Raw genomic sequence first — 18,371 nt, forward strand, 5'->3', positions numbered from 1 at the left:
ATACGGAAGTCACGTGCTGAAGACACCAGAGTCACCTGGGTCTCCGATGATGGCTAAGCCGCCAGACCACCCCTAACCTTGTAGGAAACATATCCCTTGTTGATGCTACTATTACTCTCTGTCTCTGCCCAGCAGCAGAACCCATATCCTAACTCATAAAGCTTTGCCAATGGGACTAAAGACTACTTCCAAAACTCTGGAGTCTCCTCGACTGCTCAGAATCAACAAATCTGTAAATATTTATTGAGAGTCTACTATGTGTTTGAAGTCTCCCAAGAGTATATTTACAGCCTCCTGGGAGATGTGTGCCATCTCATTTTTGAAAAACCACAATATTGGTATAGAATGCAAAAAAGCATATTCAACAAAGGTGAAATGGAAAGAAAGAAGAAATGTTTGAGAAAGATCACAAAGGAGGCAGGGAAAGTCCCTATTTGCTTGCAAATAACAGTTTCAGCTGAAAGGAAGCCACAAAGCATGCTGCATGTGGGTGAGACAGTGGGGTCAAATGTCCTGGTGTACAGGTCACCAGTGTCCCTTCCCCAGGAGAGAAGATGATATACAGAAGCCACCAGCAGTGAGCCCAGTTACTCTCAGGTAACTCCTGGGCTCAGGAGGAGCTTGACTGAAACAGTGATCAGGAGGAAAGCTGGCCCAGCAGAAGAACTAGAAGGAGGGCTGCTGTGGGGCAAATGGAGACTTCCAGGGTCCCTTCAGCACTGACATTCTGCTGTGGTTTTGAGGAGCTGAGGTGGGGGGAATCGGCAAGGGAGAAATGAATCCAAAGAGACAGGTGTGCAGTGCTGAGGTAGGAGACTGATGTTCGGGGGGGTGGAGAGTGTGTGGGGTAGGAGTACAATGTCTAGACCCCCTGCCATTATCAGAGGGAAAGGAAATGAATGTGGCTTAATTATAATGACAGGATGACAGCAATGACATTATAAGGAAAGAATCAGAAAAGTGCAAAAGCCCATATTAGGAAAATGGAAACTGTCTCCTCACCATCAAATTCTCTCTGGAGAGCTCCCCAAGATAGGGTCATGTCCCTAATCTGAGACATTCCAGATAAAGACACTCTTTCCTACGGACAATCCTTCCTCCTTTGAGGGGTCCCTCAGAGGCCTGGGCAAGGTCTGGCCCACAGTGGCAGCTTCATCTCCAGGCCTCAGTCACCAGCTGCTGGGTGATAGGACCTGTCTCTGTTCCTTCCACTGCCTCCATCTTCTTCAGACCTCAGACTCCCTGAGAGTGTCACCTACAGCGCATGTGTCCTTGCCACACAGCTGGGGGTCCGCTGGGCAGGTACTCAGTATGTGCTGCTGAATGGAGGACATCCTCTCCCAGGTGTCACCCAGAGGGCTAGGGTGGCCTTGTGATCCTTTTAGCACCGTCAGCACACAGGAGACATGCAAAAAGATGTAAGGAGTCCATTCACCTCACCTCAGGGCAAGCCCTTGCAGGAGACCAAAGACCCACCTGAAGAAGGCAGGGAGATCAGGGTGAGGGGCTGGCTTGCCCCGGCCTGGGTCAAGATGCCAGACTTGAAATGGGACATCATAGGTCACCTATATCCACAGCGAATCATAAAAACTCATTTTAGCCAATAGTTTGTGCCTCTTCCTATTGCCACTTTCTTTTTTTTTTAAAGATTTTTATTTATTTGAAAGAGAGAAAGAGCAGGGGCGGTGGGGAGAGAGAGAATCTCAAGCAGACTTCCCACTGAGCACAGAGCCTGACACAGGGCTCCATCTCATCACCCCAAGATCGGACCTGATGTGGGGCTCAATCTCAGGACCCTGAGATCCTGACCAGAGCTGAAACCAAGAGTCAGATGCTTCACGGACTGAGCCTCCCAGGTGCTCCTGCAACTTTTTACCAGAACTGAGAAAGGTGGGCAAGCTTGAGAATAGTGTTCCTGCATTCTCTGGGAAACTGGCCAAGTTATAAGGAGATATCTGGTGCCAGAGAGCAGAGATGAGAATCAACAGAAGATGTCTGGATAATCTATACTATTTAATACACTGCTGTAGAATAGCCAAGAAATACTATTTTTTTAAAGATTTTATTTATTTGTTTGGCAGAGAGAGATAGCGAGAGCAGGAACACAAGCAGGGGGAGTGGGAGAGGGAGAAGTAGGCTTCCCGCCAAGCAGGGAGCCCAATGCGGGGCTTGATTCCAGTACCCTGATATCATGACCTGAGCCGAAGGCAGATAGACGCTTAATGGCTGAGCCACCAAGGTGCCCCCAAAGAAATACTATTATCAACACATGTAAACCTCAATGCCAAGAAGGAAAATTCACAAAATACCATTACTTCAAAAAGCCCACTTGGCTTTTGTGTCTCTCTGTACTCCTTGAGGATTCCCGGGGCCTGACTGCTAGGGTGACCGGCCAGGGAGCAGCATGACACCTTGGCACAAAGGCAGGCTGTGGTCCATGCCTCCCACTCCCCCAGACCCCAGTTCTGGCATCAGCCCACCCCCGTGAGCACACAGTAAGGGTACACCTGTGCGCATGTGCACACACAGGCAACACAGGATAGCAGAGAGCTCCATAAGCCCAGTATGACAACAGCAGTTGTCCCAAACAAAGGTTGCTTAGAATGTGTGTTTATGAGGATAACTGCCACCACATTACACAGAGCGCAATAACTTTGTTGTTAGCACAACCATTTGTCAGACATGTCACATGGAAAGTGGAACAGCTGTAACTGTAAGTGACAGATTGATGAAAAATGGCTGATTTCCAAGGCACCTGGTGCCCTGAGCCTGTATCATAATCTTGTTCTTAAATTAAAACAACAACAACAAGCACACAAAACTTTCTACTGCAGGAACTGTCGACTTGTGAAAATGGACAGAGAGAATTTTCAGGGTGGCAGTGAGTCAGGGCCTCAGGCTGGCCATCTGTGTTCTCAGACCATACGACCGCAGGTGGGCTCCACAGGAAGACCTGGCTTCTAATTCAGAGGGGCCTGGGTCCAAAGCCTGTCTCTCCTGCTTACCAGCCCCATATTCTTGGGAAGAAAGTTACCTTTACTGAGTCCACTTCCTTACAAGCCAGTGATAAAATCTCTAAGCACAGAGTGGTTCTGAGCAGCAGAATCCATGTATGGAGCACTCGTCACAGCACCTGGCACATAATGAGTGTTTGGGAAATGGGGTTACAGTGAAGCAGGTCTGCCTACCTAAACGTCACACTTGGTTGCATAATGCAGAGGTGACTGCCTGTGTACTATTACACTTTTTTAAAAAAGAAATGGAAATATCATAAAGATCTGAGAAGGTAGAGAAAAAAGGTGATAATAATCGTTTGAGGTTTTCCTTGAAGATTATACCCAGGAAGTCATGCTCTCCATAGAAGAATGGTTTTGGAAAAACAAACTTTTTTTTTTTTTTTAAGATTGTATTTATTTATTTGAGAGCGAGAGAGAGTGAGTGCATGTGCACTTGCACGCATGAGTGGGGATGAGGCAGGGGGAGAGGGACAAGCAGACCCCACTAACGTGGAGCTCGATCCCATGACCCTGCAGTCACGACTTGAGCCTAAATCAAGAGTTAGACACTCAACAGACTGAGCCACCCAGCCACCTGCGCTTATCTTTATTATTTGCCACCCAGAACCTTTCTCTTTCTTCTTTACTTCCAAGTAAAAAGTTGCAAATAATTTGTCTCGTATCTGAAAGCCTTGAAGACCCCATGACATGGGGCCCGCTTCCTAAATGACCACTTCCAGCAAATTTTCTGCAATGCATATAATGAAGTATTTAGATTAACAAAATGTCTCCTCTCCCCTTCTTAGAGGCAGAAATTGGGTCCAGAGCACAGCACATATGGCTGCTTATCTCATGCCCCATGGCTCACAAAAATGCTGTAAGCACTACCTAGAAAACTAGTGCTGTTAAGGCTGAAATTGTCCTAGAAGAGCGAAGGTCTTAAATCCTTCTACACGACATGAGAAAGCACCTCAAGTTCTAATTAAGCTAAAGCAATTAGCCACCCACAGATACTTAACGCTGTTTCCCATGGACAGGCAATCATCTCTATTAAGACCCATTTGAAAGTCAGAAGCAAATCCCAAAGCTCCATCAGCACACACTTCCCACAAATCAATTACACCTAGACACATGCAGTGACTATTCAGAGCTGAACTCTATGCCTTGCAGAGAGGGCTCGCATGAAGACCCACATCAGACACGATGAGCTGGTTACAGAAAAGGAGGAGGCAAGCAGCCAGTGGGACAACTGGGGGGTCATAAAGCCCATTTGCAGAGGGGGATACTGGATCCCTGGGAGGTTGGACAAAGTAAGGCAAACTGACACCTTAGGATTCCTGATCTTGGAATTCCCTGGTTAATTTAACAATTGATGTGAACTCCACTCTGAGGGAGCACAAGGAACAGAACAGTCTCTGGTTGCTATAACCAGAGCCCAGCTTCATTATGTGTGACCAGACTCCTGTCCACACTTGAGGCTTCATGGGAGGACTGTCCTCGCCCATGTTGCCATTTGTTATTGAAGTACCAACAGGGTGCACTTGGCAGGTTCAAACTGAGTCCAAGCCATTCAAATGCATATTCTTTCCTCAGCCCAGTAAGGTCTACTTCTCCCACGGATTCCCTCCAGTGAAGAGTTGTCAATGGTTTCTAGGCCAAGGCTGTTCCCAGACCCACCATTAGCAACAGCTACACAACGGGCAATGGGTAAGTGACAGATTTAAGCACCTTCCTCGAGAACTAAGGTTGTTTTTGTTTTTCAGTCCAGTCAAGTTAATCCAATAACCCATTACTTCTCAACTGAACAGGAGCCTTTTTATCCTGTGTGGGTTTTGGGGGCGGGGGTTTGTTTTTTGGATTTGGGAAATTTCTTAATCAAGTAGACATCAAAAATGGGGGAGACAAACCATGAGAGACTGTGGACTCTGAGAAACAAACTGAGGGTTTTGGAGAGGAGGAGGAGGGTGGGGGGTTGGGTGAGCCTGGTGGTGGGTATTAAGGAGGGCACGTATTGCATGGAGCACTGGGTGTGGTGTATAAACAATGAATTTTGGAATACACAAAAAAAGTAAATTAAATTTAATTTTTAAAAATGCATGAAAAATAGAAAATGCAATAAAAATATTCCTAGGAGCCACATATAAAAAATAAAAAAGAAACATGAAATTAATTATAATATCTTACTTAACCCACTATATAAAGATATTATTTCATTATGTAATCAGCATAAAAGATAATTAATGTGATAGCTCACATTTTTTTCATACATGCTTTTTCTGACACCATATGGGGCTGTGGAGGTCTAGAGCTATGTTCAATTTGACACAGAAAGACTCACAGTTCACTGTTCTTTGAGCAAGTAGGTTACCAAGTTGTATATACAACATGATCTTATTCTAACTTTATGAAAACCTGTGTCTATGTGAAGAGTAATCTGTAAGGGAGAGGCCAAAGGTAATAATAGTTATCTCTGATAGGCAGAATTATAGTTGGTCTCGATTTTACACTTCATACTTTTTTGCATTTTCTAAATTTCTTTGCAGTAAACACCTTGCAGCAATGCTTTATCAGGAAAACCATAAACTCATATTTTAAAAGAAAAGCCTTTCTTGTTTTAAGTTATTACATTGATCCTGATCCTGATCCTGCTAGCACTGTAGTCATTACCCTATTTCTAGCCAATGGAAGAGACCTCCAAACAGTATGCCTCCTGCCCATCCCCCACCCAGCCCCAGCAACTGTCATACTTACAGCCAATCATCATGATGGCCACTGCAAAGATCTTCTCAATGTCTGTGGATGGGGCAATGTTGCCAAAGCCCACGCTGGTAAGGCTGGTCATAGTGAAATACAACGAGGAGATGTAGACAGAATTCTTGCTGGGACCACCTTCCCACTTCCCTGAGCCAGACCCGTTAAACTGGTAAGGGGTGCCAATGTCCATCGCCAGTTGGTAGAGCCAGCTGTTGTTGCGGATGGTCTTGGTGTCTTCATCAAAGATCTCATAGTCCCCAATGCTGTACCAAATGCAGGCCATCCAGTGAGCAGCTAGCCCAAACACACACACCAGCAAGACCAGCACGGCAGCTCCATACTCAATGTAGTGGTCCAGCTTACGGGCCACTCGCCCCAGACGAAGCAGCCGAACGACCTTCAGTGAGCTAAACAAGCTGCTGATGCCCTGGGAGAAGAGGAGTGGAGCATTAGGGCCAAGAATCAAAAATACTTCTACTCCTTGCCTCCTCCCCACCTGGGCTGTTTGCTTCAGCATAGCGTACTTCCACAAGATGCAAGGTATGCAACCCTTTAAAAAAATATTTTAAAATAAGTCACAATATGGAGAAATGCTCATATATTTTTGTATAATTATGTACAATACAGTTAGAATTTTATTCCAAGATACATGAAAGGGAGATTTCTATTTGCTTTTTTCTACTTCCATTAAAAGGCAGATAACAAAACAAAACAAACAAGATAAAATTAGAACTTTATTTCTAATTTATTCTAATTATTGTGATAAGTATACAAATATATGTGAACATTTTTCATATCGTTACTATTTTAAAACAATTTCAAGGGTTATGTAATATTTCATACTAAGTAATATGAAATATTTTAAGAGTTGTATGGTATTTATTTCATTTGTATAATATTTCATTCTAATTATACTATACATAATATGCAAGTATTATGTGTTCAAAAAGTGGCTAGGAAACACATGGAGAGAAATGTAAAACATTGATAGTGGTTAGCACTGCATTGTCAAGTTACAGAATTACAGGAAATTTTTTGTTATATTTGTATATATTTTTGTTACACTTGAATAGATTTATTTAATTTCTATAATTGAAATTATTACTTTTACAGTTAGAAAAATACATATATTTAAAAACAAACACAGTTTTTTTAAAAAAGATAAAAATGAACTAAAGAAACAGCTGAGAAAATAAAGAACTAAGATTCTGTTTTCTCAGGAAAGTTGTAAATTTTTTGAAGCTACATCACTCCTGTCAAGCCAGGGATTATACAATCAGACACCATACATTAAACATAATCAGTCAAGGAATCTCAGAGCTAGAAGGAAGCTTCTGATTTCAGCTGGTCAAGCCTCCGGCCATCCTGCAGACCCTCCCAGGGCAATAGCGTACAGAAAAGAACATCAGATTAGAAATCTGGAAAACAAGGTTTGAGATCCAAGTAAACCACTAACTTACTATATAAGTTTGGGCAATTCGATTGCCTGTCTCATCTAGATAATGAGGGAAGTAGACTAGAGGAAATGCTAACATCACAGAAGTCAGTGCATTCAGAACCACAAAATTCCTATTTCAAAGTGATTCCAAGCTGTAGGGAAGCGAGATTTCCATTAGTTATTCCTATGTCAATTAATAAGCCAACAAACAAGCACAAAAACAGAAATACTTTTTGGTACCATAACTTCGGTCTCCCTCATACCCAGCAATAATCCAATGGCAGGATGATGCCCTTCACCAACTAGAATCAATCACTTTACACTATTCTAAACACTGGAGAGCTTCCAGGTCACTGCCCATGTCTCTTGTCCCCCATTCCCTTAACAAGAACCCCCAAGGGTCAGTTATGTTACAGACAGAAGGAAAATGTGTACATGCTTTCTGACAAGCCTGTGCCAGAGACTCACCAAGGCTGCTTCCTCTTCCTGGGTACCCAGCTAAACTACATCTCCCAGCCTCTTCCCATCTGGATGGGTCTCTGAGACCCTTCTCAGCAATGGCTATGAGGCGAAATGTGTGTCATTTCTAAGCCAAGGCAGTTAAAAGTGAATGTGCTTTCTCTTCCCCTTGGCATGCCTTCCAGATGAGTCTAGTGAGATCCTGAGGCCAAGTATTAAAGATGGGGACATAGAGCATGGAAGAAGCCTGGGTCCCTGAAAGATTATGTGGATGGAACACCCTGTCCCCACCAATCAGTGTGAATCATATTATGATGTGAAAGAACACTAAAACCTCTGAAATAAGCCACTGAAAATTCAGGGAATATTTGGTGGAGTAGCCATTATTAGCCTTCCCTGACATGCGAACACACAGACCATATGTAGCATAGCCTTGTCAATAAAGACCACAGATCATACAAATGGCTAACAGACACATAAAAAAATGCTCATCATCACTAGCCATCATGGAAATACAAATCAAAACCCCGAGGAGATATCACCTTACATCGGTTAGAATGGTAAAAATTAACAAGGCAGGAAACAACAAATGTTGGAGAGAATATGGAGAAAGGAGAACCCTCTTACACTGTTGGTGGGAATGCAAGTTGGTGCAGCCACTCTGGAAAACAGTATGGAGGTTTCTCAAGATGTTAAGAATAGAGCTACCCTACAACCCAGCAACTGCACTACTAGGTATTTACCCCAAAGATACAGATGTAGTGAAAAGAAGGGCCACGTTCATAGCAGTGATGTCCACAATCGCCAAACTGTGGAAAGAGCCGAAATGCCCTTCAACAGGGCATAAATGGATAAAGAAAATGTGGTCGATATACACAATGGAATATTACTCAGCTGTCAGAAAGGATGAATACCCACCATTTGCATTGACATGGATGGAACTGGAGGGGATTATGTTAAGTGAAGGAAGTCAAGCAGAGAAAGACAATTATATGGTTTCACTCATACATGGAACATAAACAATAGCAGGCAGAACAACAGGGGAAGGCAGGGAAATCCAAATGGGGAGAAATCAGAGAGGGAGATGAATCACAAGAGGCTATGGACCCCAAGAAACAATGTGGGGGTTTCAGAGGAGAGGAGTGTGGGAGTAGAGGGTAACAGGGTCATGGCTATTGAGGAGGGCACCTGCTGTGATGAGCACTGGGTGTTACACTTAACTAATGAATCACTGAACACCACATCAAAAACTAGTTATGTACTCTACAGTGGCTAACTGAACATAATTTTTAAAAAAAGACCACAGATCAGGCTGCCACACAAATTATTTTTGTTAAGGTAAGGGTGGGGGAGGTGGGATTTATTGCACCTTTCAAAAAATAAAACAAATAAACAACAGTTTTGTAGCCATAAAACTTAGAACAGAAATAATCACTTCTTGGGGTGCCTGGGTGGCTCATTGGGTTAGGCCTCTGCCTTTGGCTTGGGTCATGATCTCGGGGTCCTGGGATTGAGCCCCACATCAAGCTCTCTGCTCGGCAGACAGCCTGCTTCCCCCCTCCCCCTGCCTGCCTCTCTGCCTACTTGTGATCTCTGTCTTCCAAATAAATAAATAAATAATCTTAAAAAAAAAAAAAAAGACTCACTTCTTGTCCAACATACACAAGCAAATAAATAATAGTGGATTCTTCGAGGCCAATGGACTACATCCCCAGGGTCAGCTTATCCAAACTGCTCACTCTGTTGAAGTCCAGTATGGACTTGGCATGTCCAGTACTCCTCTCCTGTGTCCCCTTTTCCCTCCATGTTTTTCTTAAAAACCTGCCAGGCAGGAAATGCTAAGAAACCCCCCCATATTAAGGTGCAAAAGACTGATGAGGGTAAATGGATATCCTCTCTCCAGAGGGTATCTGCATTTCAACAGAGAAACCAACCTCCAACAGTGGAATTAAAAGTACCCACAGCCTGGGTGAAGCAGATATTCTGGGAGGCAAAGGAGCCTTTCTGATGACTCAGAAATCAAACACATGTAAGCAACCACCTACTCTCCACCTGCTCATAAGGAGGTTCCTGAGATCATCTTTCAAAGCAGTTCTACTCTGAAGCAGAACTTATTACCCAGGGCAAAACTGCCTTGTCATTTTTCCTCACTCATATTTAATTCAAAGCAACATTTAAGGAAAACCTACTACATACTCCCGTGCTAATGCCACAGGGCAGAGATTAAAATGATGCTGTCCTTGTCTTCATGTTCACTGTTGTGGCACCAGTGCCTGGCATGGGGAAGAGTCTTGATAGGAAGAAAGAGAGAGGAAGCAAGAGCGTCATAACCAGGGAAAGAGGCAAGATATTAGTGAGAGATACTTCCACCTAATGGTCATAGAATGTGACTGCTGAGAGGGAGCGCAGATGTCATCTAGTCCAGCCCTCTGAGTCCAGTGATGCCTTCCAGGAGCTCCATTCAGCTTCTCCTCGAACTCCCCCTTAACCACGACATCTCTAAGACCCCATTCTAGCTATCATTCATGAACATGAGTCACTGGGCCTCCATTACCTTTCTTATCGTCCTCTGTTTCACCTGCACTTCATCCCTCCTCCCCTTTCTATCGCCTCCCAATGGCCACTCAACACATGCAACCATGACCCACAGTCCTGCTATCCTCCAGCCATACACTCCAGATGTCTGGAGCATCTCACACGGGGGATGCACACTTGCAACTCTGTGCCTGCTCAGACAAGACCCTCAACCCAGAAGGCCCAGCCTCGCCTCTCTACCAGCTAGTACACTGTTATCCTTCAGGTCCGCCACTACCTCTACCCTAAAACCTTTCATGACTACCCTGGAGTCACAATAATCACTCACCCCTCGATGTGTCCATGGTATTCTGTGTCCATTACCAACACACTGCTTTGCACTACAGTTTTCCCAACTACAGTAGGTGCTACATCTTCCTGAAGACAGAAGCCATTTGCTACTCGTTTGAGAAGCCTCCTGTATTGGGTTGAGCAGTGTGTGACCTTATTTGGAAATGGGGTTGTTGTGGGTATAATTAGTTAAGATGGGGTCATACTTAATCCAGTATGACTAATGTCCTTATAAAAAGAGAAGAGGTAGACACAGAGAGAGAAAACCAGGTGTTCTCTACCCATGCCGAGATTGAAGTGGTGTGTCTTCAAGCCAAGGAACGCCAAGGATTACCAGCAAGAGCAGAAGCTAAGAGAAAGTCATGGAACAGATTCTCTCCTAGAGCCTTCAGGGAGAACATGGCCCTACTGACACTTTGACTTCGCATTTCTAGCTTCCAGAACTGTGAGAGAATAAATTTCTATTCTATTAAGCCACCCAGTTTGGGGTAATTTGTCATAGCTGCCCTGGAAAATTAATATACCTACACGGGATCTAAAGCCAGCACCTTCTCAGAAAGGGTCTGAAACATTTTCTAAACAGAATTGAAAGTATGGATTATTAGAGAACTATTTCTCATTTCAAGAAGCCTCTGGAAAAAAATAAGCACTGTGTTATTTATCTGTGTACACTGATACTCTATGACACAGTTTTATATAAGTTCTCTCCTATTGCACTAACAGCTGGAATTCTAGCTACTTAAAATCATTTCAAGTTATTAATTTGCATTTTTTTCTTATTTGCCTGAAGTTCAGTAGATGAGATAAATAAACAAAATAGTCCAAAGTTTGGGGTTTTTTTTTAATTTTAGTATGCTAAAAACATGACAGCACCATATGCTAGAGAATCACCATTTCCCCAGGGACTTCTTGTATCAGAAAACCTATCTCACATTCCAAATTGTCCCAGAAAGTTCTTTATCACAACCTTAAAATGATGAAGAACCAAGGCTTTCAAGATGAATCAATGTGGATGAAGGGATGGTATAGCGCTGGTGAGCCTCACCCCTGAGGCCAACAAGTGTGACTGCAAGGAAGCCATTCTAGATTCTCAGTCACCTCAGCTGCAGTAATACTGACACCATTCAAATATTAATCCACATTCAGATTCATGTTTATGTGAGCTATCAAGTTTTACCTATTCGTCTGGACTACACATTAATCATTTCCTTAACTTGGGCTACACCTTACTTTCTCGGTTAGCCCAATTCGTGAGGTTTTGGTTCATATTTTTTTTTTCTGCCATATACATGGAGAGAACACTGTCACAGACTAAGGACAATGTGCTAATGAAAAAAACCATTCAGTCTTTCAGGTCCTTGAATAGTTCAACTTCACATGATTCCTTTTCGCCGACATTCTCCTGCAACTAAAGGTCTCCTTCACATGTTTCCCTGTGAGGCCTCTAGAACCCATCTTCACATGCAAGAAATTCCCAGCCTCAACATCCTCCTGGATTGCTCCCACCATCTTCTTGCATTAGCTGAAGCCAGTTTTCCCTGAGCACTCTGCTTTTCCCCCTGCTTCTCCCATACATCCCAGAGTTAGGAGCAGGGAGTTTTCAATCTCCACACTTCTTTCCAAAAAAGAGCTGGTTGGCACTCAAAAAAAAAAAACCCCAAAACAAAACAAAACAAAAAAACCCTTCCTTTAAGATTCATGCCATCCAGCAAAAAACACCTCCTCATTATGGCCATCTGATTATTGATGGCTAACATCTGTTTAATGCTTACAAATATGACAAAATTTAACTAATCCTTCATTAATTATCCCACTTATCAACTTCTTCCTTTCATCCTTTAAAATCTTTGCACCTGGCTTTCCAGCCCATTTTCTTCTATCAGCATGGGAACATTCAACATCCATGGGGAAAACTCATTCAACACTCCAGCCTCTCTATTCCCAGTGACCTTATTAACCCCCTCTCCATGTCCTGAGTTTGGTCATCATTGGAAACCACTCCCTCACTGACATCTTACACACTAACATTTGACACAATAGTTACATGTTTCCATTTCTACACTCTCTTCTCTATCCCCACCCAACCCAATCTACTCTTTGGCTTCTTTTTTTTTTTTCTTTAAATTTTTTTATTATGTTATGTTAGTCACCATATAGTACCTCATTAGTTTTTGATGTAGTGGCTTCTTTTTGATGTATTTTCTTTTCCAACCATTGACTCTCCAGATTTCACTTCCTTTCCCATCAAACCACACCCTGTTACATCACTTCCAGTACTCTCTCCTTACCAACCAACAACCTGTCTCCTCGCCCTTCTGCCAAACTCAGCACTGCATGGGATCCAATAGCAGGGACCCAGCTCTCAATTCCATTCTCAGGTGGGTCCCTGGATGCTTCTCACCCATCCTTTTTCTCTTCCTTGAACAACGCTTTCTCTCCTTCACAGTGATAGATATCCCAAATCTTCACTACTCTTTTCAGGATCCCACCTGACCCATGCCATTCTCGTTCTCAGCCAACATTACCTCCTAACTCACAGAGAAAGTAGAGGTCGTTCGTATCAACTCTCCTTCTATATCCCACCTCCACAAATACAAGTATGTGCATTTGCACAATTCTTCCACCTGCTCACGGACATCACTCCGTCACTATCCACCCTCCTCTCTCTTCTCTGCCTATGTCTTCAAACCTCCCTCTCAGGGACTAATTTCTCTCAGACTATAATCACACTGCTGTTTCAAGATCTATGCAACTTTCCAGATATATCAACTCTCCTCCTCTTCCTAATATTCCTTCCTGAAACCATAACCAACACATAATGGCTTAATTTCCTCATTTCCCATTCATATCTCAACCCACTGCATTCAGATGTCCATTCCCACCACTCCCCAGAATCTACTATCTTGAAGGTCACCAACTGCCTTCTAACTGCTACACCTTTGGCATTTGATACCTGCAATGGACATTTAACATCCTTCAAGACCACACTGCACAAAAACGGTCTTTCTGCATGTGAGGAATCACCACCCTACAGAGTAGAACTTGTTTCCTACCCCAGAAGCTGAAGATAACCACAAATCTTCTTTCTCCAACCCTCGCTGCAGCTAACGTGTGAGCACATGACCTAGAATCCGCCATCAGAGACACACACCCCAACACTGAAGAGCATCTACTGAAGAAACTGAGCAGGACCCTTTTTGCAAGAGCATGGCCGCATCACCTAGTTCACACAGGCAGCAGGTAGTTGTTCCAGAATCGGTGCCCAGGCTCCACTGATCGTGGCATCAGCCCTGCACACGTCCAGGAGCAGCAGTGGCTTATTTACAGGACTAGTTTGCAATATGATCTTGCCAAAACGCCTCCAAATATTTTCCTTGTCTTTCCAAACCTTCTCCCAGTACCTAATGCCCTTTTAATAAACTTTTTCTTTCTGATAGTTGCCAGACTCAAACACTGACTACTACAACATGTGGCATGCACTGTCCTCCTTTGGTTCCCACAATAACTCTTTCTAATTTTTCCTGATTAGATATTTAATATGATTTATAATATGTAATGATTTTTTAACAGGGCACTGGTTTCAGCCTTTTTCTCTTCTCCATATACCCCTTTCCTTGTCATTTACATCCATTAATGTGGCTGCATCCACCATATCTATAAATTAACAACCTACAAATCCATTTTTCCAAACTAGACATTTCTCCCAACTTTAAGAGCCCTATGAGCTTGACAGTGGCCTATCCTATGAGTTCCTGAGTTTGGCACATGTAACTTTCATTCCATCTCCTACTCCCCGGTGTGGAGAATGTGCTCCAGGTCTACAGTCTTCCAAGTGAAAAACTAGGTGTCATCATCTCAGTTGGCTATACAAACTTTTCTTAATAGGGCGTTCTTTTTAGAAAAGTGAAAATAAGGTGTATCAGTATTCCAATGCCTAATTTTGCTGCCATTTGGGTAAAAACAGAAAACAAGCAAATTTTCTTGTCTATGCATATAATATCTCTAGAAGTATAGATAAGATACTAAAACACTGACTGTCCCAGGGAGAGAGATTCTTTACTGTATCTACCCTTTTGAATGTTGTTTCTTGTGAATTATTGTTTTTCCAAATTTTAAAAAAATCGAGTTACAAATAGAAGTTTAAAAATGTGACACAATCCTGCTTAGAACCACTCAATGGCTCCCATAGCCTTCTAGATAAAATTCCATTCCTTTAGCAAACAAAATCCTTTGCAATTTGGTCCCCAACAGCCTCGTCTCTCACTGCCTCTCTCCCAGGCATCTTCTGCTTTTGTCATATCAAATCACTTGTGGTTCAACAATCACACTGTGTCTTTATGCCTTTGCATATGCTGTTCCCTCTGCCTCAAAACACTATTTCCCTGGTTGTCTGCCTGGAAAATCCTTACCCATCCTTAAAAACATTTCTCAACACCCCAATGGTGGGAAAAGTCACATATCCTCAGCAAGTATACAAGCATTTTGCCTTTTAAAATAAGTATTAGAGGGGATGCCTGGGTAGCTCAGTTGGTTAAGTGTCTGTCTCTGGCTCAGGTCATGATGAGGGGTCCTGGGATTGATTCCCGCATTGGGCTCCCTGCTCAGCAGCAGCCTGCTTCTCCCTCTCCCTCTGCTCTTCCTCCCTGCTCGTGCTCTCTCTTTCTGACAAATAAATAAAATCATTTTTTAAAAATAGGGCCACCTGAGTGGCTCAGTGGGTTAAAGTCTCTGCCTTCAGCTCAGGTCATGATTCCAGGGTCCTAGGATGGAGCCCCGCATCGGGCTCTCTGCTCAGCAGGGAGCCTGCTTCCTCCTCTCTCTCTGCCTGCTTCTCTGCCTACTTGTGATCTCTGTCTGTCAAATAAATAAAATCTTTTTAAAAAATTTTAAAAATTAAGTAAAATAAAGTAAGTATTAGAGTGGGAGCCACCTGGGTGGCTCACTCAGTTAAGTGTCCAGCTCTTGACTTCAGCTGAGGTCATGATCTCAGAGTCATGAGATCATGCCCCAAGTCAGGCTCCCTGCCAGCATGGGGCCTGCTTAAGATTCTCTCCCTCTCCCTCTGCCCCTCCTCCACTGTTCTCTCTCTCTCTAAATTAAAAATAATAATAATAATAATAATAATAAATAAAATGAAGTAAGTATTAGTAAGTATCACAGTGAATTCAAACTTACTCCAATAATAGTACTACTCTCCCATCTGAATTTCAATCTGCTTTCTTAATGTGTAGAGAAAGGAGTGTAGTTACGGTAGCACCCTCAAAATTGTGACTCAGAGGTCACACACAGAAACAGAATTTCTCTGTGTGGCTGTGATGCTTAATTTTATGTCTCAACATGACTGGGACACAGGGTGTCCACACATTTGGCTAAACATTATTCTGGGTGTGTCTGGGAGGATGTTTTTGGATTGAGATTAACAACTGAATCCACAGACTGAATAGAACAGATTGCTGTGGCTAGTGTGGCTGAGCCTCCTCCAATCCACTAGCGGCCTGAATAAAACAGAAAGGCGAGTAAGGAGGAATTCACACTCTCCGCCTGACTGTTTTCAAGCTGGGACCTCGGTCTCCCGCACTCAGATTAGAACTTACGCCACCACCTCTCCTGGGTCTCTAGCTTGAAGGAGGCAGATAATGGGACTTCTCAGCCTCCATAATTATTGGCATTGTTAATGGAAGAAAGGCCAAGAATGGCAAGCCTAAGAATCAACACAGAGTCATCTCTCTGTGATGTCTCTCCCTGACACCCACAAAGTTCAAAATGCCCTCCAGATTCCCATGACTGGTCCTTGATTCATTCTTTCAACAAACACTTATGGAGCAATTTAATATGGGGCACGCATGATTTCCAGCACTGATGACAGATCAGTGGCAAACCAGACCAAAATCCTCATTCTTCTGTAGCTCTCTTTTAATTGGGAAAGATAGACAATAAATAGGATAAATAAGTAAAATCAATGGTATGAGACAAAAAGATGAAAAATTAAGCAGGAAAATGAATATAAAAAGTAACAGGAAGAGGGGGTGATGTTCAGCATTAAACAGGGTTGTGAAGGAAAACATCCCTGAGATCTTGGCATTTAAGTAAAAGCCCAGTGGAGATGAGAACGTGGACCCGAGAGTATCTAAAAGAAGCATGTTGCAGACCCAGGAATCAGCAAGTACAAATGTCCTGAGGCAGGAATGTCACAGTGTTTTTATATTAGGCTGACATAGCCCCTTGAGGTCACAAACCGCACCTTTAGTAAGAGTAATAATTAGCATTTGTTGAGTACTAAGAACTTTACAAGGATTACCTCACTTAATCCTCTTAACCTTGGGAAGTAAATATATTATACACCCACCCCTCAGATAAAGAAACTGATGTTTTCATTTGTCCAGTATCACACAGGTAGAAAGTGGTGGACCTAGAATTTGAACCCTGATCAACTGACTCCCCCAGTGTATGCCCTTAACTCCTTGCTCTAATTCCCCACCATTAAAGTTCCAGCTCCTTTCCATTGCTCAATACATGTTTATTGAGTGGAAACCTACACTGATGCTCACAAGAAGAACTTGTGACCGCTGCAAATAGTGGTCTGGCATGAGGATTTACTACTTTATTAACAGAGCTTGGTTTGTTTGCTGTCTTTAAAACAGAGATGACTTCAAGAATAAAAGTTCTGGGGCAGCTGGGTGGCTCAGTGGGTTAAAGCCTCTGCCTTCCGCTCCGGTCATGATCCCGGTGTCCTGGGATCGAGCCCCTTATCGGGCTCTCTGCTCAGCAGGGAGCCTACTTCCTCCTCTCTCTCTCTCTGCCTGCCTCTCTGCCTACTTGTGATCTCTCTCTGTCAAATAAATAAATATAATCTTAAAAAAATAAATAAATAAAAGTTCCATGATGATCTCACCACTCTGAGAACTGCAGATCCATTTCAACTACCTAATGCAATAAACTGGCTTACCAGATCTTATTGGAAGTTATTCACTGAAGTTTAAGCACAATTGGTTTCCCTTCCATTGTTTCCATTTTACTTTCGGCTTATTGATTTCAATGCCATGATCATTTCCTGAAAACCTAGTGCAGGAAGACACAGCCTAGAGCTACCAGGGGTACAAAAATAAACATCCAGTGCCCTGCCCTCGCGATGCCTACAATCAGGCCACAGAGAAAACACAGCCTGCCAGTGACAGGAGCAGCAGCAAACACAGGTCAGCTGCCACCATCAAGGCTGAAGTCCCACGAGGCTAGGGGCTGTACATAAAGGGAACTGTTTTCTACCTCACTTAACAGGTCTGTTGACCATATTCAGGAGGAGGATGTGGTTACTGAGTTTAAGGGGGGCTTCCTAACCAGGAATGGGATAGCCTGCAATCCTGCCTTTGTTTAATCTGGTAGTGTATCCAATGGACACATCTGCAGACACCACAGAAAACAATCACTGAAGGAAGTTTAGAGCCATCCACTTTCCTTCTGTTGACAATTCAAACCTTGAAATAAACCATGTATTCAGTTGCAGTATTAAAGCCTTAGCTCTTTCTCTTTCTGGAGGCACCAAAAATTGAAATCTATCCCTGGCCAAATAAAAATCCTAGGTCTACAGAATAGAGAATCTGGTTTTGTCAAGCCGCATCTTTGTCTTTCACAGAATCCTCATCTTGGTTTCCTTTCTTCCACGGAGGTGAAATTAATCTAAATCACCTAGATTGTACGTTCTCTCATACCCAAAGAAACAATAAATACATGTTGTGCTTACAGCTATAACATTTCTGCAGAATTAGCTATGCCCTTAATTTGCTTTAAGCTAATCTGACGGTCTGGTGTAGGTAAAAATCCCAGTGAGTTTCATGAGGGTTGTGTACGTAAGACTTTTCAGC

At 43.1% G+C, this 18,371-nt stretch overlaps 1 protein-coding gene across 2 annotated transcripts in view; it reads right to left on the reverse strand.

Moving 5' to 3' along the window:
- KCNH1 (potassium voltage-gated channel subfamily H member 1) overlaps window positions 1-18,371 on the reverse strand; it is a gene marked incomplete at its 5' end in the record, with an annotated part of 372,100 nt that overhangs the window by 209,242 nt on the left and 144,487 nt on the right. For both annotated transcript variants that reach the window (XM_080824606.1, XM_080824605.1), the window contains one exon: window positions 5,748-6,177. In XM_080824606.1, coding sequence (XP_080680732.1) covers window positions 5,748-6,177 — 430 coding nt within the window. The remainder of the gene's footprint in view (window positions 1-5,747; window positions 6,178-18,371) is intronic.

Source organism: Martes martes (assembly GCF_963455335.1).
Source record: "Martes martes genome assembly, chromosome: 15".
Taxonomy (NCBI): domain Eukaryota; kingdom Metazoa; phylum Chordata; class Mammalia; order Carnivora; family Mustelidae; genus Martes; species Martes martes.